Consider the following 26,702-nt stretch of genomic DNA (forward strand, 5'->3'; position numbering starts at 1 on the left):
GGCAGTCAACACAAGGTTTCAGAAATGTACTTTAAGGAGGTTTTTGCTCAGGTATCCCTGGACAAATGGGTTATAAATGATGGGAGGAATGCTCGAGGGCTGGCACACAGACAGAGGTCATGACCTACACGCCATGCTCCCCTGGCCTTGTGTCTAAGATTAAAGCCGTTTTTATAGAGCAGTGAAATACAATAGAAAGACTCTGAGACCATACGCTCACGTCAGATTTCTTTGGCTATGTTGAGAACAAGCCTGAAAAAAAACCCCACAATCTTACTTCTCAATTATCAATTTGGACAGAAGACTCTTCATTTCACTGTGGCAAATAAAGTATGCTAAGCTCTTGCTACACTTAATGAAATCCCTAAATGCCCTCGCTACTTGAACCCAAAGCACACAGATACACTTGTTGAAAGAAGTACGTCCAGTCACCAATACTTTAATCTGTGGGGGTTCTGAACGAGAGCCATGCAAACATGGGGTGCCCCAGGCTCAGGATCCCCATGCTGGGGAGTTAGAGGAGATGCCATCCACCCATTCCGGGGACTGAGAAGACAAACATGAAAGGCACACTCTAGTAGGGGAATGGGACAGACCAGTAAAGCAGTCACTGAAATACACCGCAGAGGATTCAGAAAACAGGCCCCGAGGAAGCCTACACTTTGGGAAGCATCAGCCAATGAGGAACCAAAGATCTGCCCACAATTTGACTGAAAGCTTTTATGGTGACTCTCGGGGTGGCAGAGGTGAATTTTAGAGAAGGTCCTACTCTACCTGATATCACTAATAGTAATAGGATTTGACTGCATAAGCCCCCGAAGCTTGTACAGGATTTGGTCTCCACATCTGCCTTTGTTCCTCTGACACAGTATTAACATGATTCATTGATCCGTCTTTCTCTTATCAGACTTACACGCTTGCTGAGGGTGGGATGTGTGCCTTACCCATCACTGCCTGACACAAGGCTTGGCTGGCACTCAATTCCGTGGGCTAGATGCATAAAAGGTCACTTGCATTTCAAGCTCGCCCTTTCCCTATGAAAGGAAATAACCTTATCTGTAAGTGGGAGTTTCTATCCTATCCCTGTCTGTGGGCTCTGCCAGAATTTGGAAGGATAAAAAAATGGACATGTAGCAGAGGTTACCATATTTCTTCCTTGGGGGAGGGGGGGGAACCATGCTAATCTCTAGAAAACATACTCTATAGGCCTGTTACTTTTTATACGTAAGTTTGCTCAGGATGTCTGTCTTTGTGAGAGTTCCTAGTTATTGGGATATAAAAACAGGATCTCATGTGGTGATGGTGTCTACCTGGCTAGTCAGCACCTTCCTTTCCATCCTGTCAGAGAAGAAAGGGAAGCATGTCGGGAAGGGATAAACAAGAAGATGAGGAGGGAATGAAGGCGGCTATACTTTTCCTGAGCGTACAGGCTGGCCAGCCGTTACTCTAGGTGCTTCACATACATTAGTGCATGTTCTCTTCACGACTGCCTTCACGGGAATGTCCTTCCCATTTCATAGATCAGGAAAGATAATCATGTGAAGGTTAAAACACTTTACCCAGCATCGTATTATGAGTCACTTGTGACATCAGGATGGTGACGATGATGACAGTCATAATAAAAAGTAAAGGTCATCAATCAGTAAGAGCTGTAATTATTACTGAGAGGGATGCCAGGGACCAGTAAGTCTTCTAATCCTAATAACCTGAAAGATATATTATATGAAAAACATGACTACATTTTGAACAGGTGACCAAACAGGAATGAATGAATGAGATTAAATGAATGATCAAGGACAACAATTTAAGGGGTAGAGTGGGGCTTGAAAACCTCTTACGTCAAACCTGTACTGTCCGACCACACCATGCTGCTTTAGCGTTCAGGATGAAACTTAATCCCTTCTGAGATCTACTGTCTGCTCTGCAAAGTCACTCTTTTGTTCCAGTTCAACAGCTTTTGGATATTGGGGAATCCTCAGTAAGCCCTCACAGCAAGCAAACCCATTATGTTGACCGAGGCTAAGGCAATGTGGAAAAAAATCGGGCTGGGGATTTCTGTTCTAAAATACAGTCCTAATGGACTGATGGCAGAGGGCTGTGCCACCATCTGACCAGAGACCGGGGGTGGGGGTGGGGGGTGGGGTGCAGGTGGTAGGGAGGGACACTGTTCCTCTTGCTTGTTCAGACCCTCTAACATTCATAGGCCAAGTGCTGAACACCATTTAAAAGTTCTTGCCTTGATGGACTCATGTCCATTTCTTTCCTCCTTACTTTAGTAGGAAGTTTTCCCCAGACTCACCATCTCCCATCTCATCAGAGAAGGGAAGGCTAAAGACCGCTTCATCAATCATCCGGTTGGGAAGGTTGGTATAGAACCTGCCGACTGTGGTCTCCAGGTTACTCAGCTGGTTCAGCACCATCATGCTTCCCTTAATCACAGGCAAGGCTGTCCGATCCAGCACACCGTACTTCCCTGAGTTCTGTTCAGCCAGATCTCTCAGAAAAGCCAGCTCTTTCAAACCAGTCACCCCATCTGAAATGGAAAGCCAAAGGTAGACAGTGTAAACCAAAATGGTATATGTCTACACAATAACCGGGCCAGTTAGGTTTAATAAGGGCAAGGAAATCTTGCAATGCCAAAGGGATCTTGCAGAGTCAACTTGGACCCAGGAAACAGCTACCAGATTTTGCTGAGGAACAAAGCATGAGGCATAGCCTTCCCTCAAACAGTCAAGAGGGCAAAGGGATTCTTCAAAAGGCAATGATGAAAACCACACGTGTAAAAAATAAAGAAGCCCCATTTGGCAACGATATGCTTTCCCCTTAAAAGTTTAATTTTTCTGCATTTAATATTTGAAAGCAAAGGTAGTGATTAAGAAATCTGCATTTAAATTAGATGAAGTTGTAAGAGTTTTAAAGGATAGAGGTTTATCATTTCATTTCTTACCTCTTCGCCTATTAAACACTTGCCAAAGTCTCATGGAACTAAATGGAAGAATTATGTATTGCATTTAGTGATGCCTCCAAACCCTGTGTCTTTAAGCTCATTTTAATTACAAATGCTTTCATGCTTTTCATACTGTTAGGACAGTACTGGATTTGATTTATTTAATGTGTATTTTCTACGTTTAGGGGGTTTTAAAAACTTTGTAAAAGATTTAAGCATACTGGGATGTATTGTTCTACAACATCTGTAATCTATAGCATAAAAATAAATTTAATAAACCTTTTCAAAAATTTCGGTTTACTATTGTTGGAACACAGTCAAAAGGATTAGTAACTGATCCCATATGGGTGCCATTGTAAACAAATTCAAATGATTTCAGTCACTACTGAGATTTTACCAATGAGTTTTAAATAGGCTCTGCCTCATGTTCTTTAACTATATAGTCTTCAAAAAAGAAAAAATGACAAAACAAAACTGAAGAGTTCATGGTTCACCCACCTTGTTTGAATCTATCATTCCTAACTAAGGAGTGTATATACTTCTAGCCTTGGAAGTCCATTTCTAAAGTCATGTGTGGATCTAATGGATTTAATTTCCTTCTTACATACTGTATTTAGATAACTTGGATTTTGCTGGAGCAAAGATGCTAAGAGGAAGAGTGGGAGATTCCAGAGTTAAAAGGAGAGGAGAGGAGTGGTATAGTCCAGAGTTAAAAAACAAAAACAAAAGCAAACACAGACACACCAAAAACAAAAGGCATGATGGATCCTGGGCCTTATGCCCCTGAGAAACTCACAGAAGTGAATGATAAAAGGAGATAACTCAAGGCAGTGAACACTTTCCCTTTCTTTGTCAGGTACTGTTTGACTCTCTCAAATGTAAAAGACAAGTAACAAATGGGAACATCTAACTAGGCAAAGAAGAACAGCATGGGACGGAGGGTTATCAAAGCTTGTGTATTTTATGTACTACATCAGGACAGGAATGGCAAAGGAGACAGTGGGACGGCAGACGGTAAGTATGGTAGGTGGTTCTATCACCAGCACAGTCATTCTGGAGACTCCATCTCCCAGAATGCTTTTCCTCTCTGTTTCTAGTTTGAAGGGGGTCAAAACGGAACTACTACAGATTTGAGGGTGAAACAGACACGGAGGGACCAGAATGTTCCAGTTTGTCTTACCCTTCCCCAATGGGCATTCAGTTCCCTTTCTCAGCTGCTGGCTGCCTTGCTCCAACTGGAACATCTGCAATGAGCCTGGGGTTGCCAGGTTACCTTGTGGAGCAAGGGCAACCACAGGCTCATCGCAGATGTTCCAGTGAGAGTCCACAGGGGTACCGCAGCCACGAAGAGCCAATGAACTTCTATGCAGACCTCCTACGGGGTCTTCAATGTTCCTAGCTTTCAGACATCCCCATAAACTCAAATTCGTTTACACACACTCCTCTTTCTGGATCTTTACTCTTCCCATTTTCTCCTCAGTTGTGGACACTCTAATTCTGGTAATAAATTCATGACACGAAAATTCTCACAGCGGCTCTGCTTCCCTATCTGAAGCCTGACAGACAGAGTAGGAATGTGTCAACCTTAGTGAATAATGCTCACAGAAAGCATCTGGAGAGGGAAACTGGCAGTGAGGATGTTGTGTCTAGCTAGATTAAAGGGAAAGAGAGATAAGGGTGGTCAGAGGGAAGGAACCAGAAGTTTTAAAAGACTGCAATTATCAGGGGCTTAGCAGGTGCACAAGATTCTCTAGGGTGAAGATTCGGGGCCACTGGAGAGATGGCGGACAGTGGGGAAGCTTCTTTACTCCGTATCAGCGGGGGCAGACCTTCAAATCTAAATTTGGAAAATAAGGGATCACTTCCTTTTATGTTTTCTTTACCTGGACTATTGCTCTCAATTCATCTACCTTGTCTATCTTTTTCAAGGAGTCAACAGCTTCTTGAGGACAGGACCTCAGTGCACTCTTTGTTATACACTGTAGACCTGACCAGCTTTATTTTTCTTCCCTTCCTGTCTCCTTCCCGAGTCAAAGAAGCTAAACCATAGGGAAAAAGTGTAAATGGCACCCAGGGGTAACACTGCAAGGTACGAGCCCCTGGTAAAGAGGCCACCCTTGCTCAGCCCTGGGGCTCAATACTCAGAACACAAAGAGAACGAAGACACGGTTCATGTCTGGGAAGCTCAGGCATGTAAAGTGGAGGGAGAAGGAGAACAATATGTGAGCACATCACTCAGTGTCAGGGAAGACATGCTTAACAGAAGCAGGAACACTCTGGGGGCCAGAGAATCCTGAAATACTGAAGAGAGAGCTGGTCCCGGACCAGAGCGAGAGAGCAGCAGCTCTGCCTTTGAGGTATACCGAGATAGGAAATCACACACACTTTAATTTCACTCCTTTGATCGGCTGGGAGGACCTGTTCTTGAGGAGGTATGGTGTCAGGAACCTTTAACATGTTCTATCTCGTTTATTTAGTATTGCGGCAACTCTAGGTATGTCTTATGATTTTCTTTTTACAAACAGAACTGAAGCCTAAAGAGACTCCATAACTCGCCATACGTAACACAGCTCATTGATGGAGACTGGAACTCAGAAGCTCTAGAACTTCACCTGAGGTCTTCCACCGAGAGCCCACAAAACACCTGGGAAGAGAATCGCGCTGAGCCAGAGATTCCTGGACGTCGCCTAAGCAGGTCTGAATAAATATCCAATGGTAGTGCCTGGGAGTCTGCATTTGAAAAATAACCTCCAAGTAATCCTTAGCACATTAAAATGAGAACCGTTGTCTCTCCAGCCACTTGGGTCTGCATGGGACACACAAAAGACCATAGGTGGGAAGAGCTCCTGGGTTAACACACGGCCGCTTAAAAACAAGAGAATACGGTCATCCTGAGCACTGAGGGTAGGGAGCCTGCAGGAGACGCTCTAGGGGAAGAGTGATATGCATTAGCAGGTGAAGAGACAGAACAGGGCAGAAAAGCTAGAACACTGGGCCCACAGTCAGACTGGACGACACGCTGGAGAGCAGAAGGAAAAAATCTGAGTACTTCCAAAGTACCGCTTTGCCAATTTACTAAACCCTTTCACATATTGATTTAAAAGCAACAAAATCAGCCTTCAGGAGTACCTAGAGAGTGATGCCCACTACCCTGGGTGTTTCCTGCACATCGGGGCCAATCTTCGCGAAAGCCCTGTCACGTAGGTAATTCTTATCTCCATGATACAGTTAAGGAAGCTGAGGGGGAGAAAGCAGCAGAAGAGGCTTCAGGTGGTGATTCTGCAGAGAAATGGGATATTCACTGGCTTGGGAATACAGAAGAATCTAGGTCAGTACTTTGGCTTCCTGAAGCTTAAATCAGTGAGTTCAGTTAATAACCTCCATGTAGTATCAAAATTCAAGAATATGAAGAACTTAGGGGAGGGGGGGAATGGAGCAGTACAGAATCCTCTGCGAGCCCACTTCACCAGAGAAGGTTTAGAAATGAGCAGCTGGCTGGAGAGAGAGATGAAGAGAGACAACCTACACATGCCCTGAATACGAACGTCAGGGAGAGAAAGGCTTGGGAAGGAAGCTGCTTGGTGGCCTCTCTTCGTACACCCTTTTTCAAAGCACGCACTGTTAGGGTTCCTTTTCATTTTTTTCTGAAAGCAGCATGCACTTAGAGAGAACTTTCATCTGAAAGAAAAATCTCCAAACACTACCTACCATTCATGAGGGCATAGGTGAGAATCATTACGGAGTTGTTTAGAAAGCTATTTTCTTCATTGATGACACGGAGCGTTGCCTTTTTATCTTCCTCCGAGGAGTCCTTTGATGTAATGCCAGCTGACAGGTAAATTATGACCATGTCTGTATCTAAACAAAAACATACAAATTGAACGTTACGTTGGATTCTGGCTAAAGGGAGCAGTTCCGTTTCCTTTTCATTTCCTTTGGACTTTCCTGCCTTGAGGACCTGCCTGGCCCGGCATTCGGACTCCTTCCCATTTGAGGCTGCGGCTTTCATCTCCCTGCCTCTACGTCCCTTCCATCCTGGCCTTTGTGGGCAATGAGGCCTCATTTACCCAGTGTCAGCTGAAGAGATGTTCCTAATAAATTTACCAGATAAAAGATTTCCTTTAGGCACTCACGGTGTGGTAAATTAAGCCATCCAAGATGGAGTGCTCTTGAAACAGAGGATTCAGGACCTGATTTATCCTTTTCTCACTGACTGAGATGTTCCATCAGAGGCCAACATTTTGGGGGGTGACTAGACTTTAAAACGGTGGTTCTTCCATGGGCTCTTAAAACATGAAGGGTCCCTATGCTAAGTAGCTCCAGAGACACTTTTTGTTTTTTTAAAACTCATCAGTGTAGGGATGCCTGCGTGGCTCAGTCAGTTAAGCATCTGCCGTTAGCTCAGGTCTCCTAGGATGGAGTCTTGCATCGGGCCTCCTGCTCGGTGGGGAGCCTACTTCTCCCTCTGCCTGCTACTCCGGCTTGGGTGCGCCCTCTCTCTGACAAATAAAATCTTGAAACAAAAACAAAAACAAAAGTCATCAGTGCAGAAGAACAGTAAAAACACAGACATGGGAGCCAGGTTGCCTGTGTTGAGATCCCAGCTCTGCTATTTTCAAGCCGTGTCTGGGTAATTTTGGGCAGATCTCTTAACTTCTCTAGGCCTATGTTTTGTTGTCTACAAAATGGGGATAATGACAGTACTTACCTTTGTTGGGCTGCTGTGAGGACTAACTGATTAACTGAAGAGTCCAAGGGTGATGGAGTAAAAGAGAAAGAAGGCTCAACACACTCAGCTGCCCCCCGCTCCCCCCGCCCTGCCCCATATTGCTCTGAAGTAGCACCTATGACTCAAGATGAAGCTATTCACTTCCCCAACCCGGGCTCATGAGCACAGAGACTGAGGAGGTCACTTTAGCTCAGTGTGAAGAACTTCCTTCCCGTGGATTTACTACAAAATCCAAGTAGTGAATTTCCTTCCACCAGAGATATGAAAGCAGAGGCTGAATGACTACTGTAATGGAGGGAGGGAAGGAAGCGAGTTGGACTTCCAGATTGTCTTTCCAATCGGAGATTCTTTGGGTAACTATATATTATTCTATATTATATATATTATACATATTACTATATATTTTTATATATCCTACATGGACATTTACCTTTCTATTGAGAAATAAATATTCATATGTTATATGCTTCTTTCTTCAGGTCCTTATTGCTGTCATTTTGTTGAGGTTGCTTTACAGTTACTGTGGTAGGCAACCTCCTCGTTGGTCCCCTAGGGATCCTACGCCCTGATATCCACAGCCCTGTGTCGCTGTCTCCCTCTCAGTGTGGACTGGAGTTCACGACTTGTTTCTCGAGAACAGAATGCATGACAGGGATGGGGTGTCAAGAAACAGGTTAGGTGCTACAAAGCCAGCGGCTTGCAGTGTGCCTCCTCTCACACTCTGAAGGAAGCCAGACAGTATGCCGCGAGCCACCCTAGCTAGAAGCCAGGCACTGAGTCCCTTAGAATTGAGTTCCCCCAGCAACCACCTGAGTGACCTTGGAAGTTGGTCCTTCCCAAGTCCAACTCTGAGCATATCAACTCTGCTAACAGTTGAACTGCAATTTCCTGAGACACCTTTAGCCAGAAGCATGCCACTATGCTGCACCCAGATTCCAGACCTATAAACGCTGAGACAGTAAATGGTTAATGTTTTAAGCCACTGAGTGCTGGGAAATTTGTTCCCCAGTAACAGATAATGAATAGAGTTAGTTACCCTTTTAATAAATATCCTAGCTGTGATAAGGATTCAGTAATTGAGTTTCCTACAGTTTGTAAATTTCCATTTTCGACTTTGAAGCATCCTTTATAAAACTGAACAGTTAGCTTATGTTGTATCAATGTTGTAGACAACTGAAATGAGATTAATAAAACTGAATCAAAGAAATAAATACAACCTAAGTTGCAGTCTCTAATTTAATACACGAACAAGTTTTAAAGCCATCTGATGCTTGAATAATTCTCTAATCTGAACTGTAAATTTAATTGCACTATTTATCAGAAATTAAGAAGTGAGTGCTGATGCAAAAAAAAAAATCCGTAAGTTTAGAAATATCCATCTTAAGCTGGATGTCAATATTTTTCCAATGATGTAAATACTGTCCTGTACATTATGCTGTTAGCATGCCAAACATCTTACTTAAGCTTCCAACTAGAAACAAAACAAACAAAACTACTAGTATTGTAGTCAGGGGAATATAGATATACCATGAGGCTGATATCAAATAGGAGATAAACTGTCACCCCATGGCAAAGGTACCCTGTGTGGTAAGTGCCTGGACACCTGTAAGACTGACCTGAAAGAGAACCTTTGAGTTTTCTTACTTAGCTTCATGCCTCTAGATGGCTCGTGTCGAGGCACAGGCCCGTATATGGAAAACCGGAGGGCTGAGAGTCAGCAGCCTCCCACAGCAGCCAGCGACCTTTTCTTCCTGCCCCGGCAAGAAGGCACGCACCCTACAGGGGCATCCTCGTGGTCTCTGGCCAGCCTGACTCTATCTTTGCCCTATCCTTTTTAGAGAGCAGATCTGCCAAATCTGATTTATTATTATTATTTTTTACTTATTAGGATGTTCTCTCTCTAGTCACTTGGAGGAACTACACCCTGATTAGTGATTAGTGATGTTATGGATGAGTAATAATTAGAGGGACTTGGGGCAGAGTGAAGACATAGCATGTAACAGGAAGAAAATGTAATAGGTTCCATTTGATAAGTCCCTGTCTAAGCCACTAGTATGTCTCAGGGTTAATATCGAAGGGGAAAGAGTAACTGAAATTTGGGCTTTCCCATGCCATTAGATCCCTACACCTACCTAGCCATCTTATTCCTTCTGTTCTAAAATGATCTACAAACCAATCACCCCCAGGACAGGCAACCCAAATATGTCAATGGTATCAGTTATAGACCTACCATGGGATTAAAAATGAGCCAGTGCTAGGTAAAATTTTAAGCTATTTTCCTTAGTGCAAAGCAAATTCGTACAAAGCTAACATGATTAATGATGTGTAGCTTCTATCCATAGGGCTACTAACCTGGGGCAGATACTTTCCCTTCATTCACAGGCTAATCCTTACAATAATCCTACAGGGTAGGTCTTACCTATTAAAATAACTCCACCACATGACTTTAAAATAGCACCGGGGTAGGGATGGGGAGAAGGAATGCCTGTGTGTCTCAGTTTGTTGGGTGTCTGCCTTCAGCTCAGGTCATGATCCCAGGGTTCTGGGATCAAGTCCTGCACCAGGCTCCCTGCTCAGCGGGAAGCCTGTTTCTCCCTCTTTCACTCCCCCTGCTTGTGTTCCCTTTATCGATGTCTCTATAAATAAACAAATAAAATCTTAAAAAATAAAACAGCACTAGGTACATGGCAGATGCTAAGTAATTATCTAGGGAGTGAAGAGAAGTAAGGACATAGAGTGCAAGTTCCTAAGATGAGTACACAGACCCCTCACTATACTGTAGCCAAGGCTAGTGTGGTCCTCAGTCATCTCGGCTTGAGGTCAGTTCAGATGTTTCGAGCTATCCTTTCTAGTTTAGCCAGAGCTACAAGTCTTACAGGAGACTGAATATCATAACAACCACAGCTAGTATTTATTTAATATTTACGATGGAATCCTGGATCTTATTATCACCCCCAGTTTGCAGAAGAGGAAATCAGGCCTGGAGAGATCAAATAATTAACACAGTTCACAAGTTTAGAAAAATTTCAGAGTAGAGAATTTGAACCCACGATGGGAAAAGTCCCAAACCCACATACTTAACCACTATGCTAAATTGCTTGAGAGCACCTCAAACCTCTCCTTAATAAGGTGGACAACGCTAATTTCTGCTGTGTTTATCTAATTTGAGTTTTTCTCTGAACGGTCAGTAGAAGCAATAAAGTGAAGGCCCCTGAGCTACAATTTAGGAATATTTTACATTTGGCTTAAGAAGGACTCCTCTGAGCACTTAAAAAATAGTGCCATCAGAAGGTGTCCAAATCTATGATGGTCACTCTTCTTGCCATATTTTTGTTTGCCAACATTAAGAAAACCCAAAACAAAACAAAAACCCCAAGGAGAAATAGCTCCCATCAAAGCAGGCTTCTGTAACGTATAGCGCAGGAAAGTTTGTAAGAAGAGGTTTAATGCGGTCTGAGTTTTAAAGCTGAGACAAATGTCAACATTTGAAAACCAAGAGGGTTCACATAAAAATCCAGATTTCTGGCTTCTCTTAAAATAGAAGATCTGGCAACGCTGGGCAGGCCCTCCTACATGGCCATCCCAGGCTGCACAGAGGAGTTGCCTTCTCCATGAAGTATGCACCCTCTAGTTCACCATGCTCCCCCAAATGATCCTCATTAACTTCCTTTGGGCTCCCTTGACTCACAATCACTGGCAAGGTCACAGCCAGTCTAACACCTCTCTCCATGATTTGAAGAGTATAATAACCAAAATTGGACTTGAACTCGAAAAGGTAGTTTGATGACTGAGAAATGAAGTAGAAAAATCGGTCCTGGTGAAGAACGCGGACAGGTAAATGGCACTGACCAACCGGCCAATCTGTCTTGAAGACTCAAGAGGTCAACCTTGTCCCCTGGCCTTCTTGAATCGTGGACAAGTTGACACTCAGCCATCCTGTAATACTGGTCTGTGGATAGCTGATGCTGGCCAAGGCTGGTAGGCAAAATTCTAAGATGACTCCAATGACCCACACCCTTCGAGAAGATTTTCCTCTTGAGGGGCCTGTAACTTGCTTCTAACCAACAGATATGGCAAAGGTGATGGATATCACTCCTGTGACTGTGTTACACGGACAGCAAAGATGGAGGGATTTTGCAGATATAATTGAGGTTTCTAGTAAGTTAATCCCATGGGAGAGACATCTGATTAATTCGAAAGCGGATGGGTCTGATAAGAACAAATGAGCCCTTCAAAAGAGGGTCCAAGCCTTCCCTGAAGTCAGGAGCTCAAAGAAGGGATGCTCTCCCTGCTGGCTTTGAAGGAGCAAATGCATGTGAGTCTTACAGTGGCAAGGAAATGAATCCTGCCAATAACTAAACTTGCAAGAGGACTCCAAACCTCAGAGCAGACCACAAACCTGGGTGACATGCAGACTGCTGTCTCATGCAACCCTAAATCCTCACCTAAAACCCAGGCAAGCTATGCCTGTACTCCTGACCCATGAAAGGGTCTGTTGGTAATAAATGTACATTGTTTTAAGCTGCTATTAAATTTGTAGTAATTTGTTATGTTCAAATACCTTCAAAAACACCATCTGCCATCATTACTTGTAATAATTCCAGAAGCTCCCATCTTTCAAGGGCTCTCACCATGTGCCCGTCACTATGTTTTGCATTCATCAGTGTTGCCTTAGTTTTAATGGAGACACACTGAAGAAGTTGCAAATATATTCTTTAAGCTTTCCTTGATAGGATACATTCATTAAAAAAAAAAATCCTACAAATAGATATTCGAATATAAAAGGGAAAATGACAGAGATTCCTTTCAGTAGTTTCAAAGCAGGTGTCTTATTTCAAATATCCTTTCCTTCAGTTGAGCATGCATCCTAATTCCAGATTTTCTTTAATACATGAAAATTAAATTAGAGGGCCTTTGTACATTTGAAGGGCCATGCTCATCTAAATGACAGCTGGTTACAAGAAGGAAGGATCAAGGCAAGAATCCTGCAGCCCGGTTCTGTACACATGCGCACCAGCAGACCATGGGCTCTCAAGTCAATGAGGAGGCAAGGCTGACAATTTGCATTAAAAAGGATGTGGCCGTTCCCCTGGGAAATAAATGGGGCAATGTTCGTAATAAAGGGGCAGGAAGAGAGGCTCTGGGAGGGGAGAAATCATATGGGCTCAGTACTTTTGACTGGAAAAGCTCCTAGAACCAGATGACCATGATGACAACACATGAAAATTTTATCCCAGGTCAATTTAAAAAAATTCCTCTAGGCAGAGTTGTATGATCAGTTTACAATGTATGCCTATTGCCATCCTTTATCTATTGGTCTAGAAGTCCTCTGAGAGAGCGCAACTTACTCGCTTGGAACTTTGTGTTATTGTTTGTGCTTCGAATCAGCTGAAATGCCTTTTGAAATCCCACCGCATGCTGGGTAGGGCTGTCCAGAGACTTGACACCGCTAACGAAGGTGGACATCTTCCTTTTTGTCTCACTGGTGGCTGGAGAGAGGAATGTCTTGTAGCACTGGTCAAGTGAGCACGTCCTGACTGTGTCGGCCACCGTCAGCACGGAGATCTGGAGGAGAGAAAAAGAAACCTTGTTATCGTAACAGGTGAAGCCTTTCTTATACTCTTGGAGAGCCCAAGGACTGAGATGGCCTACTGAACAGTTTCTGAGAGTTTATGCCTAGAGGCATAAATCTATCAAATTTGGAAAGGATTAGTTAAGGACTGATAAGGGGGAGGGGCCCTAGAGCTTGTCATTCTGTTCCCAGATGAAGTCAGCAGTATGGTGTGTATCCATAACATTAAGAATAACTATCTCATACAGAGAAAAAACTTAACGACTGCTAACCATCTTGGTTTTCCATCTGGAGGTGGGGATGAGGGTAAAGGCACAGGGTGTGTGATTTAAGCAACTCATCAGTCAGAAAAACCTCAGGAGTTGGAAAAATCAAAATGAGGAAGCAGAAAATGTCCACAGGCAATAGATTATCATTAGCTGTAAACACACCTGTTTCTGAAGTGTCCTAGAGATTAGCAAACCTCGAGAAGCCTTCCCTTATCCCTCACCTCTCATAAATCTTGAGATAAAGTCCAGCCATCCACCAGGCCCCATGCCCTTGTCCCTCTCCTCAGCATAATTTCCACTGTGAAAGTCACAGCTAATTGGAAGCCTTCACAGGAGCCAGGAAGGAAGGACAAGATTCGGCTTGGTGGGGGTGGTTTTTTTTTTGTTTGTTTGTTTTTTAAAGAGATTTGGAGCCAGAGTGGGCAGCTGCTTCCTCAAATGCTAGAATAAAAATGAAACCACTCTCTTTTCCCCAAAGTCATTTTAACCATGGATTTAAAACTATTGCGCCATAAAACACAAGGTACTTCACAAAAGACATTCAAGGAAGAGCCAATGCCATGGGGGTCCCTGAGGGTACCGGTCACCTTGTCATGCTCGTCGATGGCACTGAGGATGACCCGGGCAGCGTCCTTGGCGATCTGAAGCTGGGTGTCTGTGACAGAGGCACCGTGGTCCAGGATCACCACTATGTGCTTGGACTGCGGCCGGACCGTGGAGACGTAGATAGGTCTAGAAGGGGGGATGGAGGAGGGGGAGAAGCTCTCTGGGGTCAGTCCTGCTTTAGGTCAAAGGACCTCAACCCAATGCAGCTGTGAACACTACAGATGTTCAGGCATCTGGTGGCCAGCTCTTTTTCCAGGGATGGCCCAAGGATGGAGAGAGGAGCTGACAAGGAAAAAGAACACTGGCACAGTGAATACACGACCTCGAGACAACAGCTTGTATCTATAGCACAGGGATTGGTACCTCAGTCTTCTAAAGAGTAAAGTAACCCGGAGGAGGTTAGAAGAAGCCAATCCTTTTGGGGGTGCCTGGCTGGCTCAGCTGGTGGAGCATGGGACTCCCGATCTTGGGGCTTGTGGGTTCAAGCCCCACACTGGGTATAGAGATTATTTAAAAAATAAAATCTTTAAAAAAAAAAAAAAAAGGGCAGCAAATCCTTTGGGAGGCTGGCCTTTTCGGCACACTTGAAAGTCAAAGCTCGCAGTTGTGCCTGGTAATGCCACTCAAGGTCGCCCGATATTCGGCTATAGAACATAGAACTTGGTGGCCTCTCAGACTGCAGAGAGTGCACACGAGGGAGAGGAAGGTCTACTTGCCAGCGCTGGGTCTGCAGACATACAGAGTGGGGCTTTGCTAAAACGGAGGCGGCCTGTAATCTGCGAGCATGCTGAGCAGCTCTGAATAGGTTTACTTTCTCTCTCCCCAGACAAAGGCTACTCCTTAAGAGGGCCCTTTCCTTTCTGTACGGAAGCAATTCATGCAGGTCAGCTACCAAAAGGCCCCATATCGGAGCATTTAAAACCATGCCATCAAATTTGTCCAAGCCTGTGATAGCCACTCTTCTTGCCAGGTTTTTGTTTGCCAACATTCAGAAAAAGGGGTGGAGGGAGGGTGGGGAAGGTCCAACGGAGAAATGCCTCCCATGAAAAGCAGCCTTCTGCTCATGTGCCGAACAGGAAGGTTTGTGAGAAGGGGTTTAATGAGGTCTCTCTTCACAGTTTTAAAGCTGGAACAAATTAGGGGGAGCTTAAGAAGGCAAATCAGCCTCAAGAGAATTCTCTCCCTTACTGACACCCCCAAAACACTAGATTTTTCTATGAAATGTTAGATGCCAGTTGACTCAAAAAAAGCCTAGGCATGAATTAAGGAATAAAAGCAAAGTACAAAACAAAACAAAACAAAACCACCAAAGCCAGAAACAAAACAGAAAAAACCCAAACTCTCGAAATCTGGCCAAGTTGACACATTTATTCTCAAGGACTTTTGGCTTGAAAAGTGGTACACTGAAGTACCACTGTATTTTCCCCAATCAATACCATTAAGCCAGTCGGGAAATGTAATTGAAAGAATCCAGGAGAGATGGCTACAGAAGTGAAAGACAGAACGGAAAAGAATGCAATCTGAAGATCCCAACACTGACAACCATGTCAAATACTGAACCTTCTAGGTCCTCAAGGCAAGGTGAATTTAAGAAAAAAAAAAAAAGGCATATCTCCTTTCCAACTTAACCCACATCAATGGAAAGCAGAGGATGTGTTTCTCACTGCCACAGTAAACTTAAGAAACTGTTTTAGAGGGACGCAAAAACAGTAACATTAAGTGTACAGTCTGGGAGTCGGTCCCCACAGCATGACTGGTATTCACCAGTTCTCTCTCATGGGCTCTGAAAACCCATTCCTCACTTTGAAGGACGTGGAAAACCTGTAAAGGCCTCTGAGGAAAGCACTCAGGACAAGTAAAGAGACGGGAACAACAATGTAGGAGGGGAGGAAGCTGGGTCACTCAGCCAGGGGAAGACAGTGCTGAGGGTTGGTTTAATGCAGGCTCAGGGTGGGTGTGCACCAAACCTTCCAAATGCAGGTGAGTGCTGATTTGTGACAAGGTCCAGCTTGTCTTTCTGGACTTTCCCTCACAAGTGATTCATTAATGGCACATGCCATCCAATCTGTCTTCTTAGAAGTAAATGCAAATTAGACGGTTCATGACATCTTTGGCCTCTCCTGAGATAAGCCGGACCAGACCCAAGGTCATGGCTTCTGGCCCAGTTTTAAAGACACTTAAGTCTTCACCAGAATGTCTAGGGAGGGAACCGAAGAAACCATACCAACGACACAAAGGTCCTTCTAGGAAAAGGCCAGAAGTAGTATTTTCCTTGGGGAAAACTTTAGACATAATTTAAAGTAATGATAAAGCGAGGCTAAAGTGATGGTTACACTGGACTTCAAAAAAAGAAAATGGCACGAAAAAGGAACACCCTCTACTAGCTCCAGATTTCTGGCACTGAACACCTGACACTGCAAAGGGAAGCTGTAGGGATTCAAAAGGGAAGTCTCTTTGCCTCAGGGGCTCTGTAAATTGATGAGTCTTGTCAAACAAATTAGCTCACCATTACTGCCCTTCTGGCTAAGCGGAACAAACTCCAGTCATTTCCGTGAGAAGAGCAGGATGTTCACCATCTTTGATCCACTGTGTTCTGGGCAACCTTAAAACTTCTGGAAGCTGAGACTGCACGCACATTTCAAAGAGACGGCCAAGCGCGTTATCACAGAAAGGAAAGCTGGGAATCACTAAGTCCACTCTGAGATGTGTAGGAGTCTTTTCGGGCTCCGCTTAAGAGACCGTATTATCATTCCTGTCTCCTCAAAGATGCCTGAAGCTCAAAACCACTTGGGTGTCTCCAACAACTTAATTTCTTTAGTAGGTCCCTCGTTAGATAGCTACAGAAAAACTCTGGGCATTACCACTTGCCCTTCCTAGCATCCACATATGCCAGATGGTGAAATCGTTCCTGAATACATTTGAGAAACCACAACTTGGAGGCACAGCCATGTGTGTAAACAAGGAGTCCCTGTTTCATACAGATCTCTGTTAAGCAGTAATTAAAACTTGAGCAAGCCAACATACCTACTACGATGCTCATAGCTGCCCTTACACCGGAACTTGTGTGCTGGAAAAACGGTGAAAATCCCTTCTTCCGAGCTGAAATACTGCCACTTAATTCCAGGGTTGGATTTCAGGTTGTCTGCAAGAACTGGAGGAGTGGGGAAAAGGAAACATAACCACCAAATCCACAGGTGCAGGCAGGCCTGGCTCCTTCGGCATCTGTTTTGCATAAACTGCTTGTAGTACAAAGAAATCCCACTAGATCGAAGGCTGTAAATTTTCCACTAAACATTTTCTCTCTGTCCCTTAAAAAGACACCCGTGAATAGAAAAATATAATGAATGTTTCAGTCAAGAGAAGCTATTATTCTTAACATTGTATGGTGACACTCTATGTCCCGGAATATTTTTTTTTTCCAGCACGAATGATTCATTTGCACTCATCTCTCCCCTCAGGAGGATGGTCCCCGCTGGACCAGTTTACACTTGCTGGCTTGGAGAACATTCTCTAGTTGCGGAGAACAGTGCCATTAAGAGGCCGGGTCTCCAGAGGGACTAGCCCTGTGACCTTGACCTTGCTCACTCCACAATGAGGAAATCAGCATAGATGGTATCTGAAAGGCAGAACCATGATCACTCAGCAAGAGCTCCTGCAATGATTCCAATGTGCCAGCAGTGGGACACAGGCTTTCCTTCGTGGTTGCTCATTTAACCCATGAAACAGCCATAGGATGAAGGTGGTATGATTGTTCCCTACTTTGGAGTTTGGAAAATACACGAACAGAGCTTAAGTGACTTGTCTAAGGTTTTATCAGTAAATGACCAAGTTGGGATTCCAGCCCAGCTATGCTGGTTCCTAGGTTCTTACCATCATGCAGTATTGCCTCGCTGGCATATACACAGTATCCCTGCCACTGAGCTGTGGTGGGAGGGGCGGCCGCCTTCCTGGGAGCAATTCTGTCCCCAAACCTCCATGAAGTCTTACCCTCACCCACAGGCAGAGTCCTCTCCCTTCTCTGACGCCCTTCCACTCTGTTCCCCACTGTGCTCTGTTATGAACCATGCACTGTGTGTTGCGTCCTGCTCTACACGCTGCAAGATCTACACAGCTGAGCAAAAGACAAGCCTTATTGTGGTAACCGATACACCAGAAGACTTACCGAGTGGGAAATGGGACAGAAAGCGATTTGGGGGAGAAGTCCGAGTGAAGGCAAAAGGTAAGTGTGAGGTGCATTTGATAAGAACATACAGAAAGCTCTGAACGCCACAAGGCCATCCTTGCGTCTGGTTCGGAGGTCGGCTGATGTCCGCCAGGGTTGCTGAGGAAAGGACCCTGGCCTTGCCGGCCATGCGGGCTCTGTCTTGACCCACCCAACTCTGCTGCTACTGTGCAAAAGCAGCCCCGGACATCGGTGGGTGTGTGGGTATGTCAATGACAGTGTATTTGCAAACATCAGCAGCAAGCTGGATTTGGTCAGTGGCCTTCGACAGGAGCGTTCGTCCTCTGAACACACTGGGTGAAATACACCACACGGGGACCTGAAGCATGTCCGGTGCCTCCTGCCTCCAGCAGCTACCCTGCCAGACGCACACAGAGAAAGGGTAGACTATTTTTGTCCTCACAAAAATCCTAGGAGTAACAAAGCATCATTTCCGAGTTATGGACACAGAAGCCGGCTCCAACTTTTCTGAGCTCCCTGAGGTTTCACAGTGGACAGGAAGGCAGTCAGGCATGTAGCGTGTGTGACCGCGATGCGGGTCCCCACTCCACTCCGCCAGGCAACCTTATCAAGGTCATCGCCTGGACCAGGGTGACCACACCCTCCCGAGACCTCTGGCTGATGTGATTTGCACGTAAACATGGAGGTGGCTTTTTCTCCGGGGGTCAAAGCCTTAAACTTGCTGTCGTGTTAGCACTGCTCTTCAGGCAGCCAGTCCTGCCAAGCCTGCGAGAAACAGGCAAACGCTGCCTTTGGAAGTAAAGCTCAATGACCTCATTTAGAAGTAACATCTGTAACAATAAACAGGCTACAGTGAGACTATTAAAAGGGGGAGCCTATGAGAGCAAGAATGTTTTAAAAATAAATCAGAATTCATTCGGTGTGTGATACATTTAGTCCCACCACAAAAGATCATTCTGGTTCCTTATAATCATTCCAGCACCAGAGCATTTAAGTGTCAGGCAAGGTTCCTCAAACTCTCCTGCTGAGAACTCCTTTGGCATCTGATTAAATTTCATCCATCATTCGGTACTAGCAGAAGATGATGGATACGATGGTAATGAGGACCCCAGGGCCCAGAAGCAATCTATCATGGCAGTGTGTACCCCGGGTGGGCCCCTCTCTGACCTAGACGTGGAGGTGAAGGACAGCCCTATTTTCCACACAGGCACAGGCAACCCAGAGGTGGCTTCCCCCAGTCCTAGGAGTCAGTGAGGTGTTCGGGCCACAGGATAACTTGGGCTGGGATCCTGTATGCTTACTCTCCTCAGCAATGCTGGACGCCATCCAGGAAAAGGCTGGGCATACGTCCAACCTGTCAGTCCCTGATGCATAGCATTAAGCTTTAGGCTATCAGTGGGTAGGGCCTGTATTTCTCTCCCCTGCTCCACACACCTACCTCAGACAGATACACGTGAAGGTGGCAATGAATGGTTTCTTCTTCACTGGAGCTCATCCCCAAGATGGAAGCCACCACACCCTCTGAAACCCTCCAGCATCTTAACCCCTCCCACCTTCTGGTTAATGTTGTTGTTGTTCTGGGCAACTTTTTCCTCTTCCATCCCTAGACTCTGAGATCCTTGAGGGTGAGATCTGGGTTTGGGTCACCCCTCTGCCCTGGGCAGAGGTACTTCGTTCTCTTCAGGTCATGGCACAGACTCCGAGAGAGCTGCAGGGACACACGGGCTGGGAGGGTCTGCTCAGAAGTACTCTTTTTCAACCATTAGACTTGTGTTTAATAAATCATAAAATCTTAGTCTCTTCTAATGCCAAATCCAATTAAAAATAAATATGGTGACTCAATATAGACCAGTGATAATATTTTTTTTAATTTGTCAGAGAGAGCGAGCGAGAAAGAAGAGAGCTCACAAGCAGGCGGAGTGGCAGGCAGAGGGAGAGGGAGAAGCAGGCTCTCCGCTGAGCAGGGAACCACATGTGGGACTTAATCCTAGGACACTGGGACCTGAGCCGAAGGCAGATGCTTAATGACTGAGCCACTGAGGCATCCAGAGAGCAATGATAATTCTAAATAGGTTTTAAGGGGAGCCTGGGTGGCTCAGAGGGTTAAGCCTCTGACTTCGGCTCAGGTCATGATCTCAGGGTCCTGGGATCGAGCCCCGCGCAGGGCTCTCTGCTCAGCAGGGAGCCTGCTTCCCCCGCCCCCCCCCCCCCCCGTCTGCCTCTCTATCTACTTGTGATTTCTCTGTGTCAAATAAATAAATAAAATCTTTAAAAAAAAATAGGTTTTAAAATGATAGACACTCCGTTCTCTCAACACCACTGCCAATACAACAGGTACAGGAACAGGTAAGTGGACAGAGGAAAGGCTTGCCTGTCAGATGGTTTTAGGGGACTATCCATATCGAAATCAATTGTATATGTTACACATGTGAAGTTTACTTCTTATCAACTACGCCTCAATAAGGCTGATTTGATAGAACAGTGAAACTTACTGAGCACCATATAAACTAGTTCTATACATGGTATGCCGGCTTTTCATAATTACCTCATGAGTTTGTTATTATACCCACTTAATAGATGCAAAACTCAACTTGTTCAAGGCCCAAGTCATGATTTGATCAAGGTATGTCTGCCTCCAAAGCCCTTGCTCTTTCCAGAACCCAGAACCCTACAGGGCCTCCACAAGGTCGCTAAATATGCGTTGAATGAATTAGCAATCAACAGATAAAAAACACACCAGTTATTTCTTGAGAGGCAGAGTAAACATATACATTTGCATATTTCAATCAAAATGATCGCTTGCTTGCATTAGTTTGTAAAGACACAATGTAAAGAAATGCAATTAAGAGGACACTTGACGGAAAGAAAGGCTATCGCAATTGAATTAAGGCAAAGGCTAAAGCGAGCATTTAATCTTGTGAGAAAAAACAAATGGCTGAACTGCTACTACTGGCAGGCACCAGCTGACAGTCCAATGTCATGGGGTTCACCACTCACCCCACAGGCTGGCTTACCTGGAAAATGGTGCACACACTGTAGCTCAGACGACAGAGTCAAGTTAATTAAAGCATTCATGACTGAGTGAGACCGAACCATAGGAAGCATATTTTACATAATAGAAGGAGTTTTTATGTGACTGTGAAACTATATAGCTGAGGCCCCTTAATTAGTCTGGAGGTGTTTAACAGATTGGAGGGAGTGTTCACTGTCCGTGTGAATAAACATTAAGAAAGCCAGTTGGACACAGGCCCAATGTGGCTTTGCACTTTCTATTTAATTCAGGTTGGCACTTTGGCACTGGAAGGAAGAGCCTGATAAATTGGGATAGACTGGGAATAGGAAGCCTGGGTTTTGGTCCCATTTCTAAGCCTGACAAGCTCTTTGACCTTACATGGACTCACCATATAGCATCGGAAGGCATCTTTCTAAAACAGAAATCAAATCCCACCACTGCTTTGCTTGAAACCCTTCGAAGGTTTCGCACTGCACCCCAGCTAGCATTAAATCCAAGCCCCATAAGGCCCGGCACCATTTGGCCCCTCCTATGCTCCAACCTCACTTTGACTCTCTTTAACCCACCACGTATAGGTCAAGGGCAACCTCTTTCAGTTCTGCAAACATGCCAGGCTCTCCACGCAAGGGATTCCTTAGACCTGAAATAATTCTGTTCAACTTCTCAGAGACCCCTTCCCTGACCACCCTTGGTTATTATCCTAACAGCACCCAGCATTTTCCGTCACAGCAAAAATTGGTCATGGTCAGTGTACTGATTTCTGTGGCCATGGCTCACGTCTCTCATGCAGACTTGCTGCAAGCTCCATGAGGGCAGGAGCCAAACTCAAAGCCAAATTCACCACATTCCCAAAGCCTGGTGCATGCCTGGTTTTTAGGATGCACTGAGTCAGTGCCTGCCAGACGAGCCAGTGAATGGTGACTTCGGTTAGCCAAGGCCCGTCACCTCTGTCCCCTGTGAGATTTTACCATTTCCTCATCTCTAGTCTCTGAGTGATGAATTTGGACAAGGTATTTCCAAAGACCCTTCAGAAACCAAAGAGAAATAAGAAGGCTGAAGAATGGAGGTCAATAGGAAGGAAGAAAGCACAAAGATATGCAACTAGACAGAGCCAATTTCTAACTGGCTTTGATCAAGTTTGTGCAAGAAAGGGGAAAAAGCAGGAGTATTCTTACTTCCTAGTAACTCAGAATAACTTCGTCGGTCAGCACTAGGAGATTATTATCATTACTGACCTAAGACTAAACATAATGTACAAATGGTACCAAGAAATGTTTAGAGAGAATGACAGAAAATTTCATATTGGCTTTTAACTAACGAGGAGGTACCTGTGACAACTCCTTGTCCTTTAAAGGCAAGCTCTGTTTCCCCTGTCTCCTGTGAGACTTCAGCAAATTACTCTTTATCTCTTACAGTTCCTATGCTAATTCTGACAAAGACAAAAAACTTCACAACACCTACTGGCTTATTTTTCTGCAGCCACAACACACCATTATAGCCGGAAAAGCAGATTTAAAAATGTGTCTTTCAGGGGTGCCCAGCTGGCTGAGGTGGTAGAGCATGCAACTCTTGATCTTGGGGGTCAGGACTTTGAGCTCCATGTTGGGGGTAGAGTTTACTTAAAAAAAAAAAAAAATGTGCCTCCCCCCCCCCCCTTTACGGGTATTCTTTGTTTCCCATTTATTTGTGTCTCGAGATTCACCTGCATGGTGCATTTGGAGAATTCTAACATATGGGCCCCAGATCCCCTGTCCCCCAAATATTTCCCTTCCAATTTCACCATCTACATCTGACCAGTTCTTAGATCATCAGCCTCTCTAGTCAAAACAAAACCACGTACCCGACATCCTTGCCTGCCCTCTGTAATGCTTACACCATTATGCTGAGAAAGAGATGGGCTGCAAACTGCTTGTAGCTGGGCTGGGGCTTTGGTTTTGCCTCATATTAACCACTAAAGGCAGAAACACATTAAAAAAAAAAAAAATGTTCTGTAGTAGAAAGCTTGTCGCCTCCCACCTCAAGGAACTCTGGCCTTTCTGACGCCCAGCCCAACACCACTCAGCGAAACACACAAAGCGCTCGACCTCCCACAGCTTGCCAAATATAAAATACAAGAGCTGTCCTAAATACACAGAATGGCAGACACACAAAAACACACACACTCCCTCAAAAGATCAGAAGTTACATAGTGCCTTTCGGTAATATTCTGTGCAATAGCGATCATTTTGGAGGGGAATAAACATTTGGAGGATTTCAGACAAAATTTCCGGCGTTATACTCTATGCTGCACCTTCTAATTCCTACTCCCAGCCCACAGCCAGAGGACCCCCTCTGGTACTGTGCGTACTTCTCAGGTGTGGTAGGCGTACTGAGTATTTGCCCATGTACAAGGCACTGTGCTATGTTTTTTATATACATTATCTCAGTTAATTTTTTTAATTAGGTAGGTTTAATTTATTATTCAGGAAACCAAGGCATATAGAGGTTAATTTTCCCAAGTGTATGACAGCTAAGCAAGAGTCAAAACAGGAGGAGCTTTAGCAAAGAGAGATTATTCTCATCGTAGAACTAAGCATATTCTGACTCTGAAAGGGAAGAGTGGCCTAAGCTCTGACACTTGAATGGGACCATGTAGCCCAGTAATCCTTCCACCACAATGACCATGCTAGCTCAAGTCCATTGCCGAACTTAGATTAATGACAGCCGACCCAGCTAATCCCACTGTTATTTACTTCAGTCCAATACAAAGGAGAGAACTTCCTCAAATCTCAGGTTCTGCTCCAAGCTCACAGCTCTTTATGTCCATTCTAGGTTATCCACATAATGCAAAAATTACCATTCCATTATGTCCTCAATTCTGTCAAGATAGCCTGGTCATGGGCTCAAAGAATTCAGGATCAACTTCTGGGGGTAATCCAAAATCAGTACAGGATCTACTACTCTAGCCTCTCCCTTTTAATAGACCACTCCTAGAGGACCCAAAGGACCACGTGATCTTCAAACATTCATGGAAGGGGTAAGAGAAATTTAACAGAGTTCTCTCACAATCAGCTTTTTTCTCCTCCCACCATCAGCTTTTGAAACCTATAGCTTCCCAAGCTTTACCAAGCCAATATTCTGAGTTGCCAAGTCTGAGTTGGGGGTCAAAGAATACGTATTTTTTGACAAAGCACTCCAGATGACTCTGATGATCATCCAAATTTGGGACAACTGGCCAAAGACATTTAACTCCATTGTCCATCTATTTCCTTAGTTTTACTTTCTTCCTGGACTGTTTCTCTATCTTCAGCATATAATCATTTTCAAGTTTCCCTGACTTATAAAATGATTAGCAATAACAATAAAATGCTTCCTTTACCCCATCTCTTCTTGAGTTATCAGGGACCTTTCCCCTTTTTCTCGGTCAAGTAATTTGGAAGAATGGTCCACACTGATTCACCACTTCTTGTCCTCTCATTTCTCCCTCATCTAGCCATTTTGCCTATTCCATGGCCACCTCTCCCTAATTTCACTTTTGGATTACATTTAATAGTCTATCTGGTTTTCTCCTTCTTTCAGGCCAACTACACTTACATCCATTTTCCACAAAGCTCTCTTGCTTGCGCTGCTTAGTCTGTCAGTGGGCTGACTTCAAGCTAAAAAAAAACAAATCAAAATAAAAACCAAGCCAAAACCAAACTCGTCCGTCAAATACAAGTGTTTAAAATCTGCCTTAGTGCTACCTTCGTTTCCTGTTATTTACTGCCCTCTTCCACAAGGATCCTGGACTGGGCTGGCTGCACTTTAATAGATTTCTAACTGGGAAATGTATTTACCTCAGGCACATCACCTGGAAATTCCCAATGTCTCTTAAGATGCAACCTTACAATCTGGTCCAGTATCCCCGCTTACTTTCATCACACATCACTTAAGATGCTAACAGTAGTTGTCTGTTGATTTTCTCCTTCCATTAATTCCCCTCCATACATACATACAGTTAGGTTGTGAGCTCTGAGGGTAAAGCCTCTTTCTTGACTATCTTGGTGTCTGCCACGGCAACTACCGTATAGGTGTTGCGTGAGAAAAGCTCTTTATGAGAGAGAACAAGGAAGGAGTTGTAGTTGGTTCTGGGTCTCAAGCGTCTGCCCTGTACAAAATCAAGCTGTTAACTGACGAATACAACATGAGTGGAGGAGGTGGTCTGGGTTGGAAGTGTCGAGGATTATGGATTTGATTTTAGACACACAGAGTCTGAAGTAACAGGAGGCAGGATTCAGGGATGGAGACATCTCTTTGTCCTCAGCAGTCTACAGTAGGAGGCCCATTGGACTGGGAATCGGGACATACCGTTCCGTCATCTCAATACCCACCATTTGTTGTCAGTTAAGTGCTCTGAGCCTGCTTCTCATCTACCAAATAGAGTGGATACTTGTCTCTTGTCTCTGGTATCCACGGAAGACAAAGGAATAAAATGGCTTATGAAGCGCTAAGAGGCAACAGATTGATTCTGTGTACACTGTGTGTCTGGACTCAGCAGTTTCATGCAAACGCAGGATGGTACTATTCATATGCACAGCCTGTGTCACTCTGTATACCTGAGATATTTATGTGTGCCAATTTGCCATGAAGCCACAGAAACCAGGGCTACTTGCAAGCAAATCACAACCACATTCTTTTCTTTCCTACGGTCCTTCAAAAGCCTTGGTTCTTCCATTACAAAAATGAAACAGAAGCACCAAGAAAATTCTAGTTTCAGGGTACCTGGGTGGCTCAGTGGATTAAGCCTCTGCCTTAGCCTCAGGTCATGGTCTCAGGGTTTTGGGATGGAGCCCCACATCGTGCTCTCTGCTCAGCAGGGAGCCTGCTTCCCCCTCTCTCTCTGCCTACCTGTGATCTCTCTCTCTGTCAAATAAATAAAATCTTTTCAAAAATTTTTTAAAAAATAAAGAAAAAAATTCATTCATTCATCAGTAAGTATTTGCTATATACCTGCTATGGGCACTAGACTGGGAACCTGACATGCAAAAAATAAAAGGAACAGGGGGTCAAGTAGATGCCCAAGATAAAAACTTAAATTTTTAAGAATGTACTATGCAGTAAAATAATAAAGAGAGGTAGCTGAGGACCCCAACTCAGCCTGACTTCTCCTACTGTTCAATCCTTCTGCCTTCCTTTTCCCCACAGGCTGCCAGTCTCCATCTCAAAGTGTGCCCCCTAGCAAACCCAACCAGTACAACAGACAAAGAATTCTACCTGTGAGAATCAGGAAAGATGACAAAGTCGCTGGGCCCTGAGGAATGAGCAATATTTTACAAGTCATAAGAGGCAGGCACTATATTCTAGGATAAGACAATAACATGAGCAAAAGCACGGAGGAGGGGCACCTGGGTGGCTCAGCGGGTTA

General features: G+C 44.6%; 1 protein-coding gene across 1 annotated transcript in view; it reads right to left on the reverse strand.

The window, feature by feature from the left end:
* CACHD1 (cache domain containing 1) overlaps nt 1–26,702 on the reverse strand; it is a 208,235-nt gene that overhangs the window by 42,090 nt on the left and 139,443 nt on the right. Inside the window, exons 5-9 of the mRNA XM_046019830.1 lie at nt 17,148–17,274; nt 14,105–14,249; nt 13,025–13,241; nt 6,656–6,805; nt 2,300–2,533 (exon numbers count right to left, since the gene is read on the reverse strand). Of these exons, the coding sequence (XP_045875786.1) occupies nt 2,300–2,533; nt 6,656–6,805; nt 13,025–13,241; nt 14,105–14,249; nt 17,148–17,274 (873 nt within the window). The remainder of the gene's footprint in view (nt 1–2,299; nt 2,534–6,655; nt 6,806–13,024; nt 13,242–14,104; nt 14,250–17,147; nt 17,275–26,702) is intronic.

The sequence above is a fragment of the Meles meles genome, chromosome 1 (assembly GCF_922984935.1).
Source record: "Meles meles chromosome 1, mMelMel3.1 paternal haplotype, whole genome shotgun sequence".
Lineage (NCBI taxonomy): Eukaryota > Metazoa > Chordata > Mammalia > Carnivora > Mustelidae > Meles > Meles meles.